This window comes from Spodoptera frugiperda, chromosome 3 (assembly GCF_023101765.2).
Source record: "Spodoptera frugiperda isolate SF20-4 chromosome 3, AGI-APGP_CSIRO_Sfru_2.0, whole genome shotgun sequence".
NCBI classification, from domain to species: domain Eukaryota; kingdom Metazoa; phylum Arthropoda; class Insecta; order Lepidoptera; family Noctuidae; genus Spodoptera; species Spodoptera frugiperda.
The window spans coordinates 3,657,735-3,682,825 of NC_064214.1; the positions used below are offsets into that span (position 1 = coordinate 3,657,735).

The following is a 25,091-nucleotide window of genomic DNA, read 5'->3' on the forward strand; positions in this document are numbered from 1 at the left end:
TTTTTTCCGTTTTTTCGTGTTTAAATTTAAAAGGTGCATAATGGAGATAGATATTTACGATTGTCGAATATTTTTTTATATTTTCTTGATTTTGCGCTAGTTTTATGGTTTTGTTTCATTGAATTATGAGTATTAATTAGTTATAATTATTGTGTTTTAATTCTATGATCATTATAAATAGTGGAATTTCGTACATTTAGCATTAGTGTGCATGTGGTACAAGAAATGCAATAAACATCGAAAGGGAAGAAAGTAAAATTTTGTGAACTGGGTATTGACTCATCAATAAGAGTGCCTGCAAGTTACTAAGCAAATCATTGAAAATGTAAGTATGTAGATTGTAGGTACAATAAATTATTATACATTGTCTTTGCACTATGTAGCCGCACAAGTTAGAGAATTATGTCAATAAAACCACACATATATCAAATTCTTCGGTCTTACATAATGTTTAAAATGTCATTATCCTATAATATCATATCTCCAAAAAGACTTGGACTTAGACAGAAGCGTGGTGAATAAAGTTCAAACTTTCTCCGTGTGAGAACAGCGGCGTTTGCTCTGCAATGGGCAGTTATACTTAATAGGTTGTTGATGTGATGATATCTGTTCCATGTAATATGGTATGATTCTATAAATCTATAGCCATAATCATATCATCCTCAATAGCCAGTCAGCCAGTGATAGTCGATAGCGATGAATCCTCTGTAGGAGTTTGCGGCAATTTCCACGCGTGGCGTGTGATAGCTAAATTAAATATTAACTTTATAAGGTTCAGGTTTGAAGGAGAGCCCTGTTAGTTGTTTGGCTATTTAGAAAAACTGAAATAAGTCTAATAACAATTTACTAGGCTGACCTTACCTAAGGCCCTCGTTCGGTTACTTCATATTGACGAAATCACAAGAAAAATAAGTGCTTAGTTTGAAAAACGAAAAGCACGTTGCACCTGGCACCTAATACTATATCCTCGTCTTCAGGGGGATTGGACATTCTAATGTGTTCAAACTTGAAGTGGATAGGTTTACTATCAGGTAGCCTGAGATTTCAAGGAGCTCCACCTTTCAATTTCATCATCAGAACAGTTTGATTATACCATCCATAATATTGGAAAGTCTACGTAATTATATGTATAAATGTACATAATGCAATGTTTAGTTTGTAATTGAGTTGAAACGGAGTGTTTGTAATTCAAGTTCCTAGATTTTATAACATAGCTAGTGGCAGGTCAACCTTAGATATTATTAAAGCGTGTTGATAAGATAATCTTAAAATGTATTTTGAATACAGTGCGTGATGTTTCACAATTGAGTAATTTTACTTTAATAGACCGCTAAAACGCAAGTCTTTGCTCATCTTACTTCAAGAGTATTCGTATATTTCTACTCGAATAGTTTACTTTTTTATATTTTAAAGGCCTTGTTAGTTGAGTGGTCAATTGGTTACGCAGTGTGATTGGCATATTGACTATTAACACATATTTTTCATGGATTTGGGAGATCATTAGCTACCTTTTAACCATAAACCCAACGTCCCAAATGTCACGGTTGGTAACATGTTTTTATTTAATGAAATGAAAAATATACCTAAAATCTTTGCCTTAACTCAAAATATTTTTTTTGTTTGTAGGTGTAGAGGAAAAAAATAAGTTTTGTTGTCTTCTCAAAAGTCTATTTAATCTAAAGAGGTACATTATCATTTGATACAAATAGTTTCAAAAAAATTCCAACAAGCTTTCAAAGTTATTTTTTTTTATTTACACATCTGAAAATGTTCAGCTTCTAAATCATTATAAAAGAAACAAAAAGTTAGTTTGAACTTAGTTTTATTTTATTTTAAAACATTATTTATTTAACACCCTTTCTAATCGTGCATTATTTTGATTTTTGCAACAATAAATTCGTTTATACGAGGGTGAATAAATAAAAAATGGATTCTAATTAGGAATTGTATATATCTTTACTATCAGCAAGGCACAACAATTTTGTACTGGCACTGAGACCCAGCAGCTCATGCAAAACGGGCATTCTCTTTTGTCCCGTTGCAGTCTCATTGCGTATTATTCTTCAAGTAGTCGTTATTTTATAGCAGCTGATTTTATTTTATTGCTAATATTCTAAAGGCTGAATTTTATAAATAATTTAGAAGCTAAAGAAATGTTCTATTTCTCAAAATTTTTAAATGTAATTTGTTTAAACCTTATTTCAATGTTAAGCAAACAGGTGCGCCATTTCTTCACAGGCAGTGGTCATACGGCGTGCTATTTATAAAATATTTTTTTTAGTAATCATAATTACAATTAGAATCGATGGTCTTGGGATGATCCTGGTCGTCGAGTTTGGCCTGGATCTGGAACAACTCTCTCTCCGCAGACGACATTCTCGGGCCAGTCACATTGTTCGATGTAAGGGTTGTACAGCAAGTCTCCGTAGCAGTAAAGGGAGACTGGTTTTCCGTGGTTACATTTATAGAACTTGTTGCAGATTTCGTGTGCCACTAAAACACCATCTGATCCGTCCGCTGCGCAAATAGAAGGTGCCTCCTCGGGTCTGCAGTTGCAGGTTCCGCTGCTTGGAGTGGATGCTGTTGGAGATGGAGTTGGATTCGGGGATGATCCTGGTCCTGGAGGTGGAGTTTGGCTTGGGTCTGGAACAACTCTGTCTCCGCAGTCCACATTCTCTGGCCAGTCGCATTGTTCGATGTAAGGGTTGTACAGCAAGTTTCCGGGACAGGACAGAGCAACTGGTTTTCCGTAGGCGCATATGTAGAACTGGTTGCAGTTTTCGTTTGCCACTAAAACACCATCTGATCCGTCCGCTGCGCAAATAGAAGGTGCCTCCTCGGGTCTGCAGTTGCAGGTTCCGCTGCCTGGAGTGGATGGTGATGGAGTGGGAGTTGGATTCGGGGATCCTGTTGGAGATGTAGTTGGATCCGGGGATGGTCCTGGAGGTGGAGTTTGGCTTGTGTCTGGAATAACTCTGTCTCCGCAGTCAACATTCTCTGGCCAGTCGCATTGTTCGATGTAAGGGTTGTACAGCAAGTTTCCGGGACAGGACAGAGCAACTGGTTTTCCGTGGACGCATATGTAGAACTGGTTGCAGTTTTCATTTGCCACTAAAACACCATCTGATCCATCCGCTGCGCAAATAGAAGGTGCCTCCTCGGGTCTGCAGTTGCAGGTTCCGCTGCCTGGAGTGGATGGTGATGGAGTGGGAGTTGGATTCGGGGATCCTGTTGGAGATGTAGTTGGATCCGGGGATGGTCCTGGAGGTGGAGTTTGGCTTGTGTCTGGAATAACTCTGTCTCCGCAGTCAACATTCTCTGGCCAGTCGCATTGTTCGATGTAAGGGTTGTACAGCAAGTTTCCGGGACAGGACAGAGCAACTGGTTTTCCGTGGACGCATATGTAGAACTGGTTGCAGTTTTCATTTGCCACTAAAACACCATCTGATCCATCCGCTGCGCAAATAGAAGGTGCCTCTTCGGGTCTGCAGTTGCAGGTTCCGCTGCCTGGAGTGGATGGTGATGGAGTGGGAGTTGGATTCGGGGATCCTGTTGGAGATGTAGTTGGATCCGGGGATGGTCCTGGAGGTGGAGTTTGGCTTGTGTCTGGAATAACTCTGTCTCCGCAGTCAACATTCTCTGGCCAGTCGCATTGTTCGATGTAAGGGTTGTACAGCAAGTTTCCGGGACAGGACAGAGCAACTGGTTTTCCGTGGTCACATATGTAGAACTGGTTGCAGTTTTCGTTTGCCACTAAAACACCATCTGATCCGTCCGCTGCGCAAATAGAAGGTGCCTCCTCGGGTCTGCAGTTGCAGGTTCCGCTGCCTGGAGTGGATGGTGATGGAGTGGGAGTTGGATTCGGGGATCCTGTTGGAGATGTAGTTGGATCCGGGGATGGTCCTGGAGGTGGAGTTTGGCTTGTGTCTGGAATAACTCTGTCTCCGCAGTCAACATTCTCTGGCCAGTCGCATTGTTCGATGTAAGGGTTGTACAGCAAGTTTCCGGGACAGGACAGAGCAACTGGTTTTCCGTGGACGCATATGTAGAACTGGTTGCAGTTTTCATTTGCCACTAAAACACCATCTGATCCATCCGCTGCGCAAATAGAAGGTGCCTCTTCGGGTCTGCAGTTGCAGGTTCCGCTGCCTGGAGTGGATGGTGATGGAGTGGGAGTTGGATTCGGGGATCCTGTTGGAGATGTAGTTGGATCCGGGGATGGCCCTGGAGGTGGAGTTTGGCTTGTGTCTGGAATAACTCTGTCTCCGCAGTCAACATTCTCTGGCCAGTCGCATTGTTCGATGTAAGGGTTGTACAGCAAGTTTCCGGGACAGGACAGAGCAACTGGTTTTCCGTGGTCACATATGTAGAACTGGTTGCAGTTTTCGTTTGCCACTAAAACACCATCTGATCCGTCCGCTGCGCAAATAGAAGGTGCCTCCTCGGGTCTGCAGTTGCAGGTTCCGCTGCCTGGAGTGGATGGTGATGGAGTGGGAGTTGGATTCGGGGATCCTGTTGGAGATGTAGTTGGATCCGGGGATGGTCCTGGAGGTGGAGTTTGGCTTGTGTCTGGAATAACTCTGTCTCCGCAGTCCACATTCTCTGGCCAGTCGCATTGTTCGATGTAAGGGTTGTACAGCAAGTTTCCGGGACAGGACAGAGCAACTGGTTTTCCGTGGACGCATATGTAGAACTGGTTGCAGTTTTCATTTGCCACTAAAACACCATCTGATCCATCCGCTGCGCAAATAGAAGGTGCCTCTTCGGGTCTGCAGTTGCAGGTTCCGCTGCCTGGAGTGGATGGTGATGGAGTGGGAGTTGGATTCGGGGATCCTGTTGGAGATGTAGTTGGATCCGGGGATGGTCCTGGAGGTGGAGTTTGGCTTGTGTCTGGAATAACTCTGTCTCCGCAGTCAACATTCTCTGGCCAGTCGCATTGTTCGATGTAAGGGTTGTACAGCAAGTTTCCGGGACAGGACAGAGCAACTGGTTTTCCGTGGTCACATATGTAGAACTGGTTGCAGTTTTCGTTTGCCACTAAAACACCATCTGATCCGTCCGCTGCGCAAATAGAAGGTGCCTCCTCGGGTCTGCAGTTGCAGGTTCCGCTGCCTGGAGTGGATGGTGATGGAGTGGGAGTTGGATTCGGGGATCCTGTTGGAGATGTAGTTGGATCCGGGGATGGCCCTGGAGGTGGAGTTTGGCTTGTGTCTGGAATAACTCTGTCTCCGCAGTCAACATTCTCTGGCCAGTCGCATTGTTCGATGTAAGGGTTGTACAGCAAGTTTCCGGGACAGGACAGAGCAACTGGTTTTCCGTGGTCACATATGTAGAACTGGTTGCAGTTTTCGTTTGCCACTAAAACACCATCTGATCCGTCCGCTGCGCAAATAGAAGGTGCCTCCTCGGGTCTGCAGTTGCAGGTTCCGCTGCCTGGAGTGGATGGTGATGGAATGGGAGTTGGATTCGGGGATCCTGTTGGAGATGTAGTTGGATCCGGGGATGGTCCTGGAGGTGGAGTTTGGCTTGTGTCTGGAATAACTCTGTCTCCGCAGTCCACATTCTCTGGCCAGTCGCATTGTTCGATGTAAGGGTTGTACAGCAAGTTTCCGGGACAGGACAGAGCAACTGGTTTTCCGTGGTCACATATGTAGAACTGGTTGCAGTTTTCGTTTGCCACTAAAACACCATCTGATCCGTCCGCTGCGCAAATAGAAGGTGCCTCCTCGGGTCTGCAGTTGCAGGTTCCGCTTCCTGGAGTGGATGGTGATGGAGTGGGAGTTGGATTCGGGGATCCTGTTGGAGATGTAGTTGGATCCGGGGATGGTCCTGGAGGTGGAGTTTGGCTTGTGTCTGGAATAACTCTGTCTCCGCAGTCCACATTCTCTGGCCAGTCGCATTGTTCGATGTAAGGGTTGTACAGCAAGTTTCCGGGACAGGACAGAGCAACTGGTTTTCCGTGGTCGCATATGTAGAACTGGTTGCAGTTTTCGTTTGCCACTAAAACACCATCTGATCCGTCCGCTGCGCAAATAGAAGGTGCCTCCTCGGGTCTGCAGTTGCATGTTTCGTCATCTATTGGACGTGAAGTTGTAGAAGAGGATGAGGATGAGACTGGTTCCTGTGTCGATGAAGATACATCAGTTTCGTTGCAGTCATTGCCGTCTGAAATTGGCCTATTGCCACAGTTAACCTCGTTGGGCCACTCACATCGTTCAGCTACTGGATCGTACAGAAGATTATCTGGGCATTGATATGCCACTGGCCTTCCATTTGCACATTTGTAGAATTTGTCGCAATATTCGTGAGCTACTAATACGTCGTCTAAACCATAGTTAGACTCGCAGATCTGTCTAGCTTCAGAAGGATCGCAGTTGCATCGTTGTGTGTTATGAACGTAACTGTGCGCTAGTGCAACTGCACATAGCAGTAATAATACGGTATCTGAAACAATATTATAAGTATTACTAGTATTCAACAATTTATCACTGTGTGGCTGTTTTATAAAATAAGTTTTAATAAATAAATAAATGTATATGCGCTAATTATATAGAATATACACCGTGAAATTCTGTCTTTTTCGTCATGCGGCAAAACAACTAGCTATAAGGAGTAGTTTCGATACATAAGTTAAACATAAAGATGGTTTAGTTTATATATTAGTTTAAAAAAATTAAGCGGCTTACGAACATGAGATGCTAGATGTAACTTTTAAAGATGGAAGTGTGGGAGAGCCCTGGGGGCCTACTCTAATTCAACGAACAACGAAGTTTCGTCCGAAACTTCGCAGATTGCATACTACAATTATATTTATTGCGAACTTTCGTGAACAAAAATGAACGAATTAATTGAAGTAAAATAAATAGGTTTTGATTTGAAATTAAAAATAAAACGTTATTTCAAGTAATTCTATTAGTAAATCAATAAAACCTATAGCGGAAGATTAAACGAAACTTCGGATTCGAGAACCAGAGTAGGCCCCCTGGTGCGGCCTGCCTTGTCTATGTCTGTGTATACTTGCAAAACAAATGTTACTATATTAAGTATCATATTTTTAATGTGGAATATAAGATACTAAATGATAGCAACTACGTATCCGGGTAAGTGGGCTCACCGAAAAGAATTTCTCTAAATTACTAATTTAATTTATTTCTTGAAAATAAATTCCTCACAGTTTTGTAAGCACGGTGTAGTCTCGTTAATAGATATATATATCTGAATTCAACACATAGAAAATAGTCCACATAATAAGTTTACTATTACACTTGAGTTCTGCTTATGTACATGATTTATGAAGATGAATCATTAAAACACTATAATCGTCTTGCAATCCGATGATTTTTGTGATGACATTTGGTATTTAAATTGAAGTTCCACTAGAGATAAGGTGGTAATTAAATTGTGTAAAAAATATGTATTGAATATTATCTAAGCGATTAAATCTATATACAAGAATAAATATTCTTGTATATAGATTTTATTATATAGATAATATTCTTAGATCTTAATCAATTTTACAATCATTTTCAAATTTTGATTAGGGGAACAAAATTAAACAATCTACATTTTTTTAATTAAATTATATACAGATATTTCGGTCCCTAACCATTTTGCTCATAATGCGTAGGCCCATCTTACTCATAATATCATATGCACTACTTTATTATACGTATTATATGGTTATTAAATTTAAAAAAAAAACATGATTTTCAGAAATGTATGTCCAGTAGTAGTCTAGCCAACAAAGGAGTCATTAATAATGCTAAAGCTATGTGACCGATTTAAAATGAATTGTAAATTAAGAATAGATTTTTACTATATTATTGTGTCAGTCTAATCAAGGCTATATCAAAATAATGCATGCATAGTCTTTGTGGTATTATTTTCAATATATTATAATTTTAACAGTTATGCTTTTTACGGTACAAAATTGTATTTTGAAATTAAAATCTAAATCATTTTTATTTTCATATATTTTTTTATTCGCGTAAATTATCGCTAATAAATCTATTTTTTATTTTCTATACAATAAAACCAGCATAAAATGTATAATGTAAACACCTTCACTTAATCTCATAACAAAAACCATCAGATCGCATAACGACTTTACCTATCCGCACTCAATTATCGAATTGTTTTAACTAACTTTCGAAAGATGTCATAAATAATATAATAAGAAATGTTTGAAATATCACACGTTAGGACCCTCACCCACGGCGACTTTTTGTAGCGATGCTGTCGCAATGCAGTAGCGCGTTGTCGTTGGCACGCTACTGTATCGCGTTGCAAATGTGACTAACATGCGTTAGACTATTAAAAGTCGCTGGGGCCAGGGCTTTAAGAAATAAAGTATGAATATCGAAAATAACTTACTAACATTTCAATTATTTTATTGTAACTTTCGTGAGACATACTAAATTAATTATTATGTTATCGGCTTACTCACGTACTGTTTTGACGAGGAACTCGCTTGCTAGAGGCTCATATTCTACTACTGAGGAGTAGCAGCGCGACAATCGCCGCGTCGTGTGTCGCGGAATGACGTGCTGCTCATGAATATGAGCCTCTATATCGAAAATAACTTACATAATAATTAACATTTCAATTATTCAATTGTAAAAAGAAGCACATTTCCCGACACTTACCTTTCATTTAAAAGATCCAATGAGACTCTGGTTTTTTTGTGAATGTTGCACTTGAACTGACACGGGCTAATTGGTTGCACAAATATTTATACGCGTCCCCCGGTTTTGAATTTTATTCCCAACTGATTATCGGTTATGATTAAATTAAAACATTGATTTACACGATAAGTTTGAATGTTTCTTTTTTCAATAATCATCGCTAATTACAAAAGAATCAATCAGGTATACCGATGTTTGTAACAAAAGATAAATTGATAGTGTTCGATCAATTGTGCGTTGCATGAGGTGCATTAGTTTGACGAAGGCCGGTGAACCTACTCCTCCATTTTACGTTCATTATTATTGTTAAAGTCCGAAGGAAATATTTTTGAGACAAATCAATATTTTATATAAGTACTTAGTATTACAATTTATAAGTGATGTGATACCTGTACCAGTGTTGAACTTTATTAGCTTTGCATGTGACTTCGTTGGAATTGTTTTTTTTTTATAAATATTTACATATAAAGTGATGATTGTTTATACCCATACAAATTACAATGACTGAAGAAATTATCAATCAGACATTTAAAACCGTGATGCCAAAAAATAAACAAAAGAAGCAGTGCCCGAAAACACCATATACAATATCTAAATGTACGGTGTACCTAAACATGAAAAAAAAAACAAATGGAAACCTTAAGGTTGAAAAGTCCAGAAAATCTCTATCCATACTTTAAGGTTGACGAAGATGTCTAGAAGAAGATGCCTACTTCTCGCAATCAATGCGGTACTGGACTGACCGGACCCAACATGCTGCTGCGTCCAGCTGTATCTACGACGTTGCTGTATGTGTCCTGACTACACCACTCCACGAAGATTGAGGACATCGAGGAGTTTTGAAGGTGAACACCAACCGGACCTTGAGGGTCGTAAGGTTGGAACGGCGTCAAAATACCAACTTCAAGTCGTTTATGGTGCGAATTCCAATTCAATATCTCGATAAGTTCCTCAAGTCAGAATTTTGGTCGAAGGGTGCCACCTACCGACGTTTTGAGGCAGGCTACGAGAAACCGAGCAGCGTAATACGGCGCCATGCACCGTCACATCGTGTGATCTAAATAATTAGAAGTATAATTATAGTATTTTTTTACGTTTATACATACATTTATCTTATTACTAAACCTCGCCAAACTGTGCATCCTTGTAAATTCAAACTAATTCTCAACCTGCCTAGTACGACAGTTATGATTAACAGGTTATTTATCTTATATTGTTCTAGAGCAATGAGGTATTCTACTTTTGCATACACTGGTAGTATTTTACATATTTATATACATAGTTGGTCATAATTTGGTGTACATTTTAATTTTTGTGTTTTGTATACATGTTTATATTCTAACTAGTTATTTGAGTAGTCTAATCTGTAAATTCTTTATACGATCCATATGTATTTTAATAGTTAATCCGTAACTGCTTAACCCATAGTTTATTATTGAGTCCACCAGTGCAATTACTGTGATGATAGAATTTACCCAGAACTAGGGCTACTCCGGTTCTCGAATGCGAAGTTTCGTTTAATCTTCGGCCGTATCTTTAACGTAGATTTACTAATAAAATAATGTTTTATTTTTAATTTCAAATCAAAACCTATTAATTTCATTCTTTCAATTTTGTTCACGAAAGTTCGCAATAAATGGAATTATCTATATATTAATACGTGATGCAAAAACTTTGGACCCCTTTTTACGAAAATTGCGCGGACGTAGGAGCATAAAATTTGGTACACATATAGGTTATGTGTAGGAGAAGTGCAGAACGCTAATATTTTTCAAAAATAATGCTTATAAAGTACATCAAATAAATAAATAAACATTACACACACTACCATGCATAGTATCTGATCGTATTTGACAAAACGTCAAAATCGGCAGACATTGCGATGATATTCTTACGTCTCATATGAATAGTTTTCCTGTTCATGATGCGCCGGAATATATTAATTTGAATTTTCCAAAACTAATTAGCAATTCGTTAAATAAAAATTATCCTTGAACGTATGTTAATCGGTATTGTAAATTAAATCGTATATGGTGGAATTTCGACCACTAGGCGACCACTAGTATTACGAAATCTGTGAAGTTTCGGACGAAATTAGGTTTTTTTGTTGAATTAAAGTAGCCTGAATAACTGGAGGTTTTCAATTACATAAACTATTTACATGTAGTTTCCAGTTAAGAGATTAGTATCCACTGTTGACCCTAAGTATATATGTTTTAATATAGTATATATTGTATTAATTTCCTACGTTGCCTAATGTAAATGAATAAATAAAAAAAAACAAAAGAGTGTAAGAAACGTACAAATTGTGGCACTGATATGAAATAATGTTAGTAAGGGTCGGCCTAAGAAACTACGTATAATTTATATGTATCAAATAAGCAACAAGGCTGACTAAATGAGGCTAACTAAATTAGACTAAAATAGGCTAATAGTTTGTTAAAATTGAAATTGTGTATATGTACCTATATTTACCATGTAAGCAGATACTAATAAATTATATAAAAATCACTCCTTAGTTAAAATGGAGGAAGATAATGTGAAAGTCAGTTATTTTTAAGTTTGTATGGGACTTGCATTGTTTTTGATCTGAACAAAATTAAACATTATGTTTAGGTTAATGATTTAAAACCAATAAATACGTTTTACAATATTGGAAATTTTATTTAACAATGGATAAAATACGGGTCGGAAGTTTCTAGATATAGGACTTGTATTATTTTTGAGGTAAAATATTTAAAAACGCAAAGTGATAACTGCTTATTATACACCTATATATAGGTACTTCGTCATTTATTGGTGCAATTTAATTATAACAGCCGAACTAGTGGTCCGATTCCCGGTTCGGGCAAAGTATTACCGGATTTTAGAAAATTCCAGTTGTAGCACGGAATCTGGAGTTTAGAATTGTGCCCAGTATATGACAATTGGCTCACCCCCTGTTACACGGGACTTATAACACAAAATGATAGTGAAATGTGGGTGTACAATGTATAGCGGCATTACCTACGTGGGGCAATGTGCACCTCTGCTCACCCCTTCGGGGATAAAAGGCGTGACGTTGCGATTAGTTATAAGTTATATAGGTATACTAGCATTTTCCCGCGACTTCGTCCGCATGGAATAGTTTCTTCTGGTAGAATTTGAGATTTTGAATTAGTTTTTTCCAAGTACATATTCTACGGCTGTAGCAAAATCGATTCATTAGCTAAGTTGAATTCAGTCTTTTTCCGCGGCTTAGTTCTGTGGAAGTAAAAAAATAAACAATCCCACAGGGAAATTACGCGTACATTGGGGTTTTACGATAAAAACTATCCTATGTCCTTTTCCGGATTTCAGCCATCCTTATACTGAATTTCAATCATATAGGTACACTTAAAGACTTGAGTTAAAACATCTTAAATACATACCTTACTTTTAAGAGGGCTTTTGTGATAATCTAATTAATATACCTATATAGCGAAATTGAAATTAAAGAATTAACTGAAGTGAAATTAAATAGCAATACTTAGGTATACTAAGCCGAGAAGCCTGAAAATTAAGAAGAGCAAGCAGTGCAAAATTCGGTATAAAAATCTTAATTCATAAAATTAAAACAAAATGATTGAAACACAAAATAAAACATCCAAAATAATTGAGCCATTTTCAGATTCCACTGCCTTGAGTGGATGGTGTCGGAGATGAAGCGAGCGCTATCTCCGCTCCAAGGTCAGGACTGGGGCCACGGATGGTCCTGGCTTTGGAGCTGGTGTTTGACCCCGGTTTGGAATAACTCTGTCTGAGCAGTCGACATTCTTTGGCCAGTTCGGTGTTCGCATTGTTCGGTGTAGGGGTTGTATAGCAATACAAAAATCAAAATTCTTGATCACAAAGTAAAACATTGAAATCTTGAGTTATGATATTACAAAGTAGAAAAAGATAATGAAAAATGTATCTGGTGAGTATGGATGTTTACAGTTGTCTAATGTTGTTTAAGTTTTGACTGCACGGTTGACGCGGTGGCTGGGCAACTGGCTGCCGTGCAACGTGTCGGGTTCGATTCCCGCATGGAACAACTCTTTGTGTGATCCACAGATCCATCTGGGTGTCATGTGCATGTGGAATTGTATGTTTGTAAACGCGTTCTAATTATATAATTGCGATAATTGTATGTTTGGGCAAAGTTTTCTAAAAAAAAAGCTCACAATACGTACTTCATAATATAAACTTTTTCATCCATTTTTATTCGTGTCCGTTAAAGGAATATTGATGTGTGCGGATAATTGACATATTAAGACAAATAAGTAATTCGCGTTATTATTTCTTTATAATCAAACCTGGTTTTCAGGGATTTGTACATAGGGATTTATTTCAGCTCATTGAGCTCTTTTTACTTCCATAAGTGTGCTTTTTGCTGCAGCACTCCAGATTGCGATCCCATATTGAAGAACTGACTTACACACACCAAGTTAGATTGTGCTTAAGATTTATCTTGGGGTACTTGGTCGTTGTTCTTTTATTACAAACATTAGATTTCACCCTTGTGTTATAGAAGTGCGCTCCAGAGTTGGCACCATTTTTAACACGTATTTTTTGGCTCTCTTTTTTGTTTTTTTGTTTTTAAAAAAAACGTTGCCCCACACTAGGATTTTCTCCTGTGTCGTGGGTGCGTTTACGAACATACAAATTCACATACACATGACACCCAGACCCGAAACAACAATTTGTGGATCACACAAAGAGTTGCTCCGTGCGGGAATCGAACCCGCTACCCGTTGCGCGGCAGCCAGTTGCCCAGCCACCGCACCAACCGTGCAGTCTATTTTACTCTTTAGGTGTAGTCCCGAAATCATGCAAGGCTTTGGTCCACCCGATCCCTAAAAAAGGCGATGAAACAAATTCGTCCAACCAGGTCCAAAGGAAATAATGGAGTCCATTATTAACTGCCAACTCTTGCGGTACCTAGAGAATCACCAGCTGCTATGGACTAGTAAAGAACTAGAGGACCAACAATACGGTTTTCGTAAAGGTCGGTGGGCTAACAAACTGGTGGGCACAGGCGATCGAGTCTAAGGAGGAAGCATTGGCAGTTAGCTTGGACGCAGCGAAAGCCTTCGACCGGGTTTGGCACAAAGCGCTTCTTTCGATGCTTCCTTCCTATGGGCTTCCCGAGATATTGTGCGAATGGGTCTTCTGCTTCCTTGCAGACAGATCAAGGTCGTTGTCGACGTCGACTCTCTGCCTGTAAACGCCGGTGTCTCTCAAGGTTGCTCGCTATCACCCACCTTGTTCTTCCTCCATATAAACAATATAATTATGCAAATCAGCGGCATTCATTGTTGGCCGTGCTAACATTTCTTGGGAAAACTCATCGAGACTTCTTTGCGGAGAAACACAGATTGGCGTGAGTTTAATCTGGTCTAGTTTAACCCCACTAAGACACAGGTCTACGTGTTTACCGCTATGAAATTGCCGTTGGTCGTCTCATTTCAGTTTTAAAGTCCCTCTGACTGTGTCAGCCTGTATTGGAATACTTGGCATCAACATTTCGAGCGACGTCCAGTTCCGTAGCCATCTGGAGGGTATGGCTAAATTAGCCTCGAAAAAGTTTAATGTGCTCAACTGATCGAGGCAGTATTTCATTTCAGCTCATCGTCTGTTTCTATACAATGTGATAGGGGCGAGACTTCTAACCCGTTAAGGCTGAATACTACATCTAATTTTATCGACAAAAGTCGGGGGTCGAAGGGGTCGAATCCCCTCCCCCTAAAAATTATGGCCATTTTAATATTTTTTTTACTTTTTTGATATCAAAAGTTGTATGCGTAGTAGAAACAAAAAAAAACGACAAACGGTAGCTAATAACCTTGGCTAACTAATTCATTACTTTTTTCATATGTTTGATAATGTTTTGGTGAGAAAAAAAATCATTTGTGAATTATTTTTACCGAAAAAAACACTATTTTCCAATATTTTCAATTAGGGGTTCAACCCCCCATATTATTGTTTTTGTCGATAAAATTAGATGTAGTACTCAGCCTTAACGGGTTAGAAGTCCCACGCCTATCACATTGTATAAGGCGCAGGTTTAGCCGCACATGGAATACTACTCTCATCTTTGGGCGGGGGCACCCCAGTACTAGCTTCATCCTCTGGACCGCGTTCAGCGGCGTGCGGTTCGGATTGTTGAGTGTCAGGAAATTTCATTAACGGGCGTCCATGGGCGGTGCTGATCGCTTACCAACAGGTGACTCCTGTTGGTAAGCGAGTAGCAGTTCTGCTCGTTTGCAACCTAATCCGTAAAAAATAGTTTGCGAACCTTACTAGAGAGTCATAGGAGGTGTGCTTTCAATGACAGGACGAATTAACGGTGTGTGTTCTATTGTAGTACAGTTATAATGTGAAAATGGTGATTGATGGTGTCTGTAACATGTGTGGTATTTTATTGCTACATGTCTTGGGGGTCGGGAAGCCACTATTTGTACAAGGATTTGTGACGTATTTCATATTTTGTATGTTCAGTATCAAGAGGTTTGTGGCTAGGGCTTCACAAATGGTTTTGAAACCTTCTTCTGCAAGTTGATATACTTTCACTCAAGATTTGTCGTGAAACAGAATAACAGTATCGTCGGCATATGATATGATTACGGAATTAGGTATTTGCATATTCAAGATAATGTTTATATAGCGTATAACAAAAAGGGGGTATATATATATCAAGTGCACGGTTTCTAGATCACATAACAAACGATACGGGAAGGGTTTTTTAAAAACACATGTTTTCATGGTACCAAGTTATGAATTTTTCCAATATTATTTTTTTATTTTTCATGTAAATCAAAATTAGGTAGATCGAAACTAGGCGATCAGATTTACAGAAGAAATGTTTCGTAATTAGCGAAGTGACCTCTATAATAGTGTTGTGACACGTTTGTATGATTTAAAATCAAGAACCATGCGACAACAAGTATTTGGTACCAATTCTTTTTAAACGTATTTTAAGCTAAAACTTTGTGTCGAGATTCTATTCAACCTGTATTCTTCAGTGCTTTTTGATGTATATGGGTATTTTGTTACACGCTGTATAGAAGCTGAATACAGTTGCCTCCCCAGCCCCCCCTTGAGTTTGGTCCCCAGCTTAAGTGAAAGAGGCTACTGAAGTGTCAACTGTTGACTTCCCCCGGCGAAATCCAAATTATCGATCTGAATTTGACTTGTGTTTTTCAAATATATACTACATTGTCAAGTATTTTAGACAGTATGGGTCAGAGAGCAATGAGGCAATAGTTTTCTGGTGTACCTATCTACTGGTCCGTATTTGTGCATTGGTCTGACAGATGCAATTTAGTCTCCAAACTAAGATTCAGTATATGAGTGAATGGAGTAAGGATGGCATTCTTGTGTTTAAGGAAAAACTTGTTGATGTCTAACCAGTATTAGTTTTATTTTTATCAGGCCTATAAATTGATTTCATAGTGTTCCATATTTTTATTGGATTATTTTTATTTAAAAGTTGACATTGTAGTTTTTAATTTGCATAAGAAGCTGTTGCAAATGTTTCTGTATCAGGTATAAATTTTTTTTTTTAAGATTGTCTTCTGGATCACACTTTGTGATTTGGTGTAGTTTATCATGATGTATTTATGTATTTATTTATTAATACTTTATTGCACACTTACATAAAACACATTACATTGTAATAGTAATTAGAGTACAATGGGCGATCTTATCACATACAGCGATTTCTTCCAGACAACCTTTGGATGGATTTTTTAAAATGATCTGGGGTCTTATGTATGCATGTAGTTATAATATTACAAACAGCCACTTCAATTTTATTTATTAGTGTAGATATAAACAAAACAGTTTTGTAAAATAATACCCACACCTATATTCAAGTATTTTAAATAAAACATTGGGTATTGGATGGTTGGGTATAGGTGTCCCAAAGTCCCAAGGCATACTAACAAGTGTTCCTAATGCATTTACTTTGACTAGGTATTTTGTATATGTCATAAATAAAAATATCATCTTCTTTGAACATATTCATTCAAAAAGCTAGACCAACTTGGAGTCAACTACTTTTATTTCATTTGATTTAGTTTAGTGAAATGACATATTATCGTTTGATTCTTTTAGTAAGAAGACGTAAGAAATAAGAATAATATACGACATCAAACCAGTAATTTAGTGTGTACAAACATTACAAATATACATACAAAGACAAATACTTAGTAATGATAAGCTTGTAGTATGTTTCTATTACTTTACCTATAAATGATTCATCATTCCAGAAAAAAGAATGATTATTTTGGAAAGTGGAGAATACCGTAGGATATAGGAAATAAAATAATTGGATGATATGAATTTGTAAGGAAAACAAAACCAGTTTTTGTTATTACGTATTATTATATATTTAAATTTCAATTTAGACAAACAGAAAACAATACTGTTAAATTTAAATATCCAGTCTAACAATGACTATAAATACTGATTTAATATTATTCAATTTTGACAGCACAGTTTAAGCATAACTTACTAGTTACCCAACTGTAAAGAAGGAGGGCATGGCTATATACAAAGATTATGTTCTGAGAAACTGACGTGACTGCCAATGTTTGTTGAGTGAGGAATAAGAGAGCTGTCTGTTTGCACAGCTGACCTTATGCGGCCAGTCGCACAGTTCCAAGTCAATGTTATAGAGTAAGTCGGATGGACAAGTTTGAGCTACAGGCACTCCGTTAGAACATACAAAGAATTGGTTACAATTATCGTGCGCGATCAGTTTTCCTTCGGAATCTGGCCAAGAACAAAGCTTTGGAGCGTTTCTTGGATTACACGCACAATCATCCGGGACAATTCTGTTGCCGCAATTTACATTATTAGGCCAATCACACTGTTGATTTTGAGGATTGAATAAAAGGCTGCCGTGGCATGGACGTGATAGTGGGAAGCCGCCATCACAAATGTAATACTGGTCACAGTATTCATGTGCTACCAAAACGCCATCGGATCCACTGCCCGCACATATGGTTGGAGCTTGGCTAGGATCGTCATAAACTTCGTTGTTATTGTTGTTGTTTTCTCCACTGTCGTTGCCGCTATCGTTATCGCGATCAGGTATCACTCTGTCACCACAATCCACGTTAGATGGCCAGTCACACTGCTTAGTGTAGACGTTATAAAGTAGCAATGAGTTACATGAAAAGGTTACAGGTCTACCGTGGTCACACACGAAGAACTGGTTGCAATTTTGGTGAGCAATGTGAATACCATTAGAGTTTTCATCTGCACAAATTGCAGGAGCTTCTTCTGGGTTACAGTGATTACACGGGCCAGGACCAACGTTGTCGTTATTATCATCTGGCACAGTTGGTTGTGGGCCTTCACTTGTATCGTCAGGATCAGGTATTATTCTATCACCGCAATCAACGTTATGTGCCCAGTCACATCCTGGAATGAAGGGATTGTATAGCAGATTGGACGGACACCTGAACGGAATAGGTTTTCCGTTATTACATATGTAGAACTGGTTACAATTTTCATGGGCGATATGAATTCCGTTAGAGTTAGCACCAGCGCAAATAGATGGAGCTTGATCAGGATTACAGTTGCATGTGTTGTCGTCTGGGCTATTAGAGCAGTCTTCTGGACTACTGACATTATCATCCGGTTTAGGTAAGTCGTCGATATCAGAGCTTTCGCTGCTCTCAGGGTCAGGAGATGGCGCTGGGGTTGGAGATGGTGCTGGGGTTGGAGATGGTGCTGGGGTTGGAGATGGTGCTGGGGTTGGAGATGGTGCTGGGGTTGGAGATGGTGCTGGGGTTGGAGATGGTGCTGGGGTTGGAGATGGTGCTGGGGTTGGAGATGTAGTTTGGCTAGAATCTGGGATAACTCTGTCACCGCAGTCTACATTTTCAGGCCAGTCACATTGTTCAGTGTATGGGTTGTACAGTAAGTGTCCGAAGCAGTAGAGAGCGACCGGTTTCCCGTCGCTACATTTGTAGAACTGGTTGCAGTTTTCATGTGCCACCAAAACACCGTCTGATCCATCTACTGCACAAATAGAAGGTGCCTCATCGGGTCTGCAGTTGCAGGTTCCGCTGCCTGGAGTGGATGGAGATGGAGTTGGTCCCGGGGATGGTCCTGGAGTTGGAGTTTGACCTGGATCTGGAATGACTCTGTCTCCACAGTCCACATTCTCGGGCCAATCGCATTGTTCGGTGTAGGGATTGTACAGCAAGTTTCCGAAGCAGTAGAGAGCGACTGGTTTTCCGTTGTCGCATTTGTAGAACTGGTTGCAGTTTTCATGTGCCACTAAAACACCGTCTGATCCATCTACCTCACAAATAGAAGGTGCCTCATCGGGTCTGCAGTTGCAGGTTCCGCTGCCTGGAGTGGATGGAGATGGAGTTGGTCCCGGGGTTGGTCCTGGAGTTGGAGTTTGACCTGGATCTGGAATGAGTCTGTCTCCACAGTCCACATTCTCGGGCCAGTCGCATTGTTCGGTGTAGGGATTGTACAGCAAGTTTCCGAAGCAGTAGAGAGCGACTGGTTTTCCGTTGTCACATTTGTAGAACTGGTTGCAGTTTTCATGTGCCACTAAAACACCGTCTGATCCATCTACTGCACAAATAGAAGGTGCCTCATCGGGTCTGCAGTTGCAGGTTCCGCTGCCTGGAGTGGATGGAGATGGAGTTGGGCTGGGGGGTGGAATTGGAGTTTGACCTGGATCTGGAATGACTCTGTCTCCGCAATCCACATTTTCGGGCCAGTCACATTGGTCCTTGCTAGGATTGAACAGCAGATTTCCAGGGCAGGTTTGTGCTACGGGTTTGCTTCCAGAACAAATATAGTATTGATTGCAGTTCTCGTGGGCTACTAAAACACCTTCTGAATTATCTGCTGCACAGATAGTGGGGGCTTCACTGGGATCGCAGTTGTCGCCTGGAGGGTTTGGTGTTGGTGTTGGAGATGGGGTTGGTCCCGGGGTTGGTCCTGGAGTTGGAGTTTGACCTGGATCTGGAATGAGTCTGTCTCCACAGTCCACATTCTCGGGCCAGTCGCATTGTTCGGTGTAGGGATTGTACAGCAAGTTGCCGAAGCAGTAGAGAGCGACTGGTTTTCCGTTGTCGCATTTGTAGAACTGGTTGCAGTTTTCATGTGCCACTAAAACACCGTCTGATCCATCTACTGCACAAATAGAAGGTGCCTCCTCGGGTCTGCAGTTGCAGGTTCCGCTGCCTGGAGTGGATGGAGATGGAGTTGGGCTTGGGGGTGGAATTGGAGTTTGACCTGGATCTGGAATGACTCTGTCTCCGCAATCCACATTTTCGGGCCAGTCACATTGGTCCTTGCTAGGATTGAACAGCAGATTTCCAGGGCAGGTTTGTGCTACGGGTTTGCTTCCAGAACAAATATAGTATTGATTGCAGTTCTCGTGGGCTACTAAAACACCTTCTGAATTATCTGCTGCACAGATAGTGGGGGCTTCACTGGGATCGCAGTTGTCGCCTGGAGGGTTTGGTGTTGGTGTTGGAGATGGAGTTGGTCCCGGGGTTGGTCCTGGAGTTGGAGTTTGACCTGGATCTGGAATGACTCTGTCTCCACAGTCCACATTCTCGGGCCAGTCGCATTGTTCGGTGTAGGGATTGTACAGCAAGTTTCCGAAGCAGTAGAGAGCGACTGGTTTTCCGTTGTCGCATTTGTAGAACTGGTTGCAGTTTTCATGTGCCACTAAAACACCGTCTGATCCATCTACTGCACAAATAGAAGGTGCCTCATCGGGTCTGCAGTTGCAGGTTCCGCTGCCTGGAGTGGATGGAGATGGAGTTGGCTGGGGGATGGAGTTGGAGTTTGACCTGGATCTGGAATGACTCTGTCTCCGCAATCCACATTTTCGGGCCAGTCACATTGGTCCTTGCTAGGATTGAACAGAAGATTTCCAGGGCAGGTTTGTGCTACGGGTTTGCTTCCAGAACAAATATAGTATTGATTACAGTTCTCGTGGGCTACTAAAACACCTTATGAATTATCTGCTGCACAGATAGTGGGGGCTTCACTGGGATCGCAGTTGTCGCCTGGAGGGTTTGGTGTTGGTGTTGGAGATGGAGTTGGTCCCGGGGTTGGTCCTGGAGTTGGAGTTTGACCTGGATCTGGAATGACTCTGTCTCCGCAATCCACATTTTCAGGCCAGTCGCATTGTTCGGTGTAGGGATTGTACAGCAAGTTTCCGAAGCAGTAGAGAGCGACTGGTTTTCCGTTGTCGCATTTGTAGAACTGGTTGCAGTTTTCATGTGCCACTAAAACACCGTCTGATCCATCTACTGCACAAATAGAAGGTGCCTCATCGGGTCTGCAGTTGCAGGTTCCGCTGCCTGGAGTGGATGGAGATGGAGTTGGGCTGGGGGGTGGAATTGGAGTTTGACCTGGATCTGGAATGACTCTGTCTCCGCAATCCACATTTTCGGGCCAGTCACATTGGTCCTTGCTAGGATTGAACAGCAGATTTCCAGGGCAGGTTTGTGCTACGGGTTTGCTTCCAGAACAAATATAGTATTGATTGCAGTTCTCGTGGGCTACTAAAACACCTTCTGAATTATCTGCTGCACAGATAGTGGGGGCTTCACTGGGATCGCAGTTGTCGCCTGGAGGGTTTGGTGTTGGTGTTGGAGATGGAGTTGGTCCCGGGGTTGGTCCTGGAGTTGGAGTTTGACCTGGATCTGGAATGACTCTGTCTCCACAGTCCACATTCTCGGGCCAGTCGCATTGTTCGGTGTAGGGATTGTACAGCAAGTTTCCGAAGCAGTAGAGAGCGACTGGTTTTCCGTTGTCGCATTTGTAGAACTGGTTGCAGTTTTCATGTGCCACTAAAACACCGTCTGATCCATCTACTGCACAAATAGAAGGTGCCTCGTCGGGTCTGCAGTTGCAGGTTCCGCTGCCTGGAGTGGATGGAGATGGAGTTGGGCTGGGGGATGGGCCTGGTCCTGGAGCTGGAGTTTGACCTGGATCTGGAATGACTCTGTCTCCACAGTCCACATTCTCGGGCCAGTCGCATTGTTCGGTGTAGGGATTGTACAGCAAGTTTCCGAAGCAGTAGAGAGCGACTGGTTTTCCGTTGTCGCATTTGTAGAACTGGTTGCAGTTTTCATGTGCCACTAAAACACCGTCTGATCCATCTACTGCACAAATAGAAGGTGCCTCATCGGGTCTGCAGTTGCAGGTTCCGCTGCCTGGAGTGGATGGAGATGGAGTTGGTCCCGGGGTTGGTCCTGGAGTTGGAGTTTGACCTGGATCTGGAATGACTCTGTCTCCGCAATCCACATTTTCGGGCCAGTCACATTGGTCCTTGCTAGGATTGAACAGAAGATTTCCAGGGCAGGTTTGTGCTACGGGTTTGCTTCCAGAACAAATATAGTATTGATTGCAGTTCTCGTGGGCTACTAAAACACCTTCTGAATTATCTGCTGCACAGATAGTGGGGGCTTCACTGGGATCGCAGTTGTCGCCTGGAGGGTTTGGTGTTGGTGTTGGAGATGGAGTTGGTCCCGGGGTTGGTCCTGGAGTTGGAGTTTGACCTGGATCTGGAATGACTCTGTCTCCACAGTCCACATTCTCGGGCCAGTCGCATTGTTCGGTGTAGGGATTGTACAGCAAGTTTCCGAAGCAGTAGAGAGCGACTGGTTTTCCGTTGTCGCATTTGTAGAATTGGTTGCAGTTTTCATGTGCCACTAAAACACCGTCTGATCCATCTACTGCACAAATAGAAGGTGCCTCATCGGGTCTGCAGTTGCAGGTTCCGCTGCCTGGAGTGGATGGAGATGGAGTTGGGCTGGGGGGTGGAATTGGAGTTTGACCTGGATCTGGAATGACTCTGTCTCCGCAATCCACATTTTCGGGCCAGTCACATTGGTCCTTGCTAGGATTGAACAGCAGATTTCCAGGGCAGGTTTGTGCTACGTGTTTACTTCCAGAACAAATATAGTATTGATTGCAGTTCTCGTGGGCTACTAAAACACCTTCTGAATTATCTGCTGCACAGATAGTGGGGGCTTCACTGGGATCGCAGTTGTCGCCTGGAGGGTTTGGTGTTGGTGTTGGAGATGGGGTTGGTCCCGGGGTTGGTCCTGGAGTTGGAGTTTGACCTGGATCTGGAATGACTCTGTCTCCACAGTCCACATTCTCGGGCCAGTCGCATTGTTCGGTGTAGGGATTGTACAGCAAGTTTCCGAAGCAGTAGAGAGCGACTGGTTTTCCGTTGTCGCATTTGTAGAACTGGTTGCAGTTTTCATGTGCCACTAAAACACCGTCTGATCCATCTACTGCACAAATAGAAGGTGCCTCGTCGGGTCTGCAGTTGCAGGTTCCGCTGCCTGGAGTGGATGGAGATGGAGTTGGTCCCGGGGTTGGTCCTGGAGTTGGAGTTTGACCTGGATCTGGAATGACTCTGTCTCCGCAATCCACATTTTCAGGCCAGTCGCATTGTTCGGTGTAGGGATTGTACAGCAAGTTTCCGAAGCAGTAGAGAGCGACTGGTTTTCCGTTGTCGCATTTGTAGAACTGGTTGCAGTTTTCATGTGCCACTAAAACACCGTCTGATCCATCTACTGCACAAATAGAAGGTGCCTCATCGGGTCTGCAGTTGCAGGTTCCGCTGCCTGGAGTGGATGGAGATGGAGTTGGGCTGGGGGATGGGCCTGGTCCTGGAGCTGGAGTTTGACCTGGATTTGGAATGACTCTGTCTCCACAGTCCACATTCTCGGGCCAGTCGCATTGTTCGGTGTAGGGATTGTACAACAAGTTTCCGAAGCAATAGAGAGCAACTGGTTTTTCGTTGTCGCATTTATAGAACTGGTTACAGTTTTCATGTGCCACTAAAACACCATCTGATCCGTTCGCTGCGCAAATAGAAGGTGCCTCGTCGGGTCTGCAGTTGCATGTTCCTTCATTTATTGGACGTGAAGTTGTAGAAGAGGGTGGTGCCTGTGATACATCAATTCCGTTGCAGTCATTGCCGTCTGAAATTGGCCTATTGCCACAGTTAACCTCGTGGGGCCACTCACATCGTTCGGCTACCGCATCGTACAGAAGATTGTCTGGGCATTGATATGCCACTGCCTTTCCATTTGTACATTTGTAGAATTTATCGCAATGTTCGTGAGCTACTAATACGTCGTCTAAACCATTGTGAGACTCGCAGATCTTTTTAGATTCTTCAGAAGGATCGCAGTTGCATTGTTGTGGGTTACGACCGTAACTATGTGCTAGTGCAACTGCACATAGCAGTAATAATACCGTGTCTGAAACAATATTTTAATGTATTATTTAACAATCTATGGTGTCTAGTTTTATTAAGTAAATGTATGTAATCTTTATAAAGATATGATCGACTGTTTATCATATCAAGTAATTAAATGTTACGTGAAACTGATTTTCAAATTTACCGCAAATAAAAATAAGAGTCTTTGATGTAAGAGTGCGTAAATACTATTATGATCTAGGCTAATAATTGATTTATTGACTCTTGGTAACAAGAAAACATCTTTTTAAGATGAAGCCATTCAGAACTTATTTATTCCACTCAAATGGTACCTTTATCGTATGGTATCTTTACCTAAAGTATCTCTAATTTTACTCTATAAGTACTTATTATTCAAACGATATAACTTAAATTTATAATTTCGGAAAAGAACGGAACTTGCAAAGGAATTTTAATAGCACATAAACATACTGCCTAACTTAATGGTAAGCGGGCTTGTCCGCTTTCCATCAAGTTAGGCAGTCTTGTCTACGTCAAAACCAATGTTACTATTTAAATATCACATTTTTTTTAGAATATATAATACTAAATGATAGCAGCATCGTTTCTGGGTAGGTGGTCTCACTAAAAAGAATTTCTTCGAATTACTAATTGAATTAATTTAAAAGAAAAAAATTCCTCTCGGTTATTAACGACAACTCCGTGCTTACAAAGCACCGTGCTTTGTAGTCTTGTTATTAGATAGTTATATATCTGAATTCAACACAAAAAATAGTCCACATGATAAGTTCACTATTACACTTGAGTTCTGCTTATGTACATAATTTATGAAGACGAATTATTAAACGCACTAAGTATCCGCACTTAATTACTGAACTATCACTTTAGAAAAATGTCAAAGGGAATGTTCAAAATATCACACTTTAGAAATAGGGCATCGAGTTAAAAACAACTAATGAACACTTCGATTATAAAAGTAGCACATTTCCCGACACTTACCTTTCATTTAAAAGATCCAATGAGACTCTGTTTTTTTTGTGAGTGTTGCACTTGAACTGATACGGACTAATAGATTGCACAAATATTTATACGCGTCCCCCGGTTTTGAATATTATCCACAACCGATTATCAGTTTGATTAAATTAAAACACTGATTTACACTGATT

The 25,091-nt window shown here is 40.9% G+C and overlaps 2 protein-coding genes and 2 long non-coding RNA genes across 19 annotated transcripts; 2 read left to right on the top strand and 2 right to left on the bottom strand.

The window, feature by feature from the left end:
• Positions 1-1,646: 1,646 nt before the first annotated feature.
• On the bottom strand, positions 1,647-8,770 carry LOC118274156 (cell surface glycoprotein 1-like). Its single transcript, XM_050707722.1, is given in 3 exon segments — positions 1,647-2,331; positions 2,333-6,444; positions 8,646-8,770. Coding segments are annotated over 3 exon segments (4,173 nt in total). The 5' UTR covers positions 8,653-8,770; the 3' UTR covers positions 1,647-2,277.
• On the top strand, positions 2,383-19,510 carry LOC126913057 (uncharacterized). Of its 4 annotated transcripts, none has more exons than XR_007707651.1 (7): positions 2,383-2,532; positions 3,151-3,471; positions 3,793-4,113; positions 4,435-4,460; positions 4,782-4,872; positions 5,515-5,744; positions 19,046-19,510. It is a non-coding gene; the product is annotated as an uncharacterized LOC126913057 (long non-coding RNA). The 4 variants fall into 4 exon arrangements; XR_007707650.1 differs by having other exon boundaries at positions 3,793-3,909; positions 4,231-4,460; XR_007707648.1 differs by lacking the exon at positions 4,782-4,872 and having other exon boundaries at positions 4,435-4,551.
• On the bottom strand, positions 17,053-25,061 carry LOC118274155 (mucin-5AC). Of its 13 annotated transcripts, XM_050707711.1 has the most exons (6): positions 24,925-25,057; positions 21,254-23,965; positions 20,525-20,686; positions 19,959-20,246; positions 19,392-19,679; positions 17,053-19,112 (listed from the first exon to the last, which is right to left on the bottom strand). In XM_050707711.1, the coding sequence occupies exons 1-6, from the start codon at positions 24,929-24,931 to the stop codon at positions 17,248-17,250; spliced, it is 5,322 nt and encodes a 1,773-aa protein (XP_050563668.1). In that variant the 5' UTR covers positions 24,932-25,057; the 3' UTR covers positions 17,053-17,247. The 13 variants fall into 13 exon arrangements, with proteins under 13 accessions (XP_050563668.1, XP_050563667.1, XP_050563670.1 ...); XM_050707710.1 differs by lacking the exon at positions 20,525-20,686 and having other exon boundaries at positions 21,092-23,965; positions 24,925-25,061; XM_050707713.1 differs by lacking the exons at positions 19,392-19,679; positions 19,959-20,246; positions 20,525-20,686 and adding exons at positions 19,291-19,391; positions 19,680-19,958 and having other exon boundaries at positions 17,053-19,005; positions 20,813-23,965; positions 24,925-25,061.
• On the top strand, positions 20,307-23,100 carry LOC126913058 (uncharacterized). Its single transcript, XR_007707652.1, has 2 exons — positions 20,307-20,464; positions 23,029-23,100. It is a non-coding gene; the product is annotated as an uncharacterized LOC126913058 (long non-coding RNA).
• Positions 25,062-25,091: the final 30 nt, after the last annotated feature.

What these genes read in the sequence shown, in the direction of transcription:
- LOC118274155 (XM_050707709.1), bottom strand. An exon ending in CAGAGTCATTCCAGATCCAG is followed by an intron (nt 20,247 to 20,812) that starts GTCAAACTCCAA and finishes TTCCAGATCCAG; the next exon opens with GTCAAACTCCAACTCCAGGA. An exon ending in CAGAGTCATTCCAGATCCAG is followed by an intron (nt 19,680 to 19,958) that starts GTCAAACTCCAA and finishes TTCCAGATCCAG; the next exon opens with GTCAAACTCCAACTCCAGGA.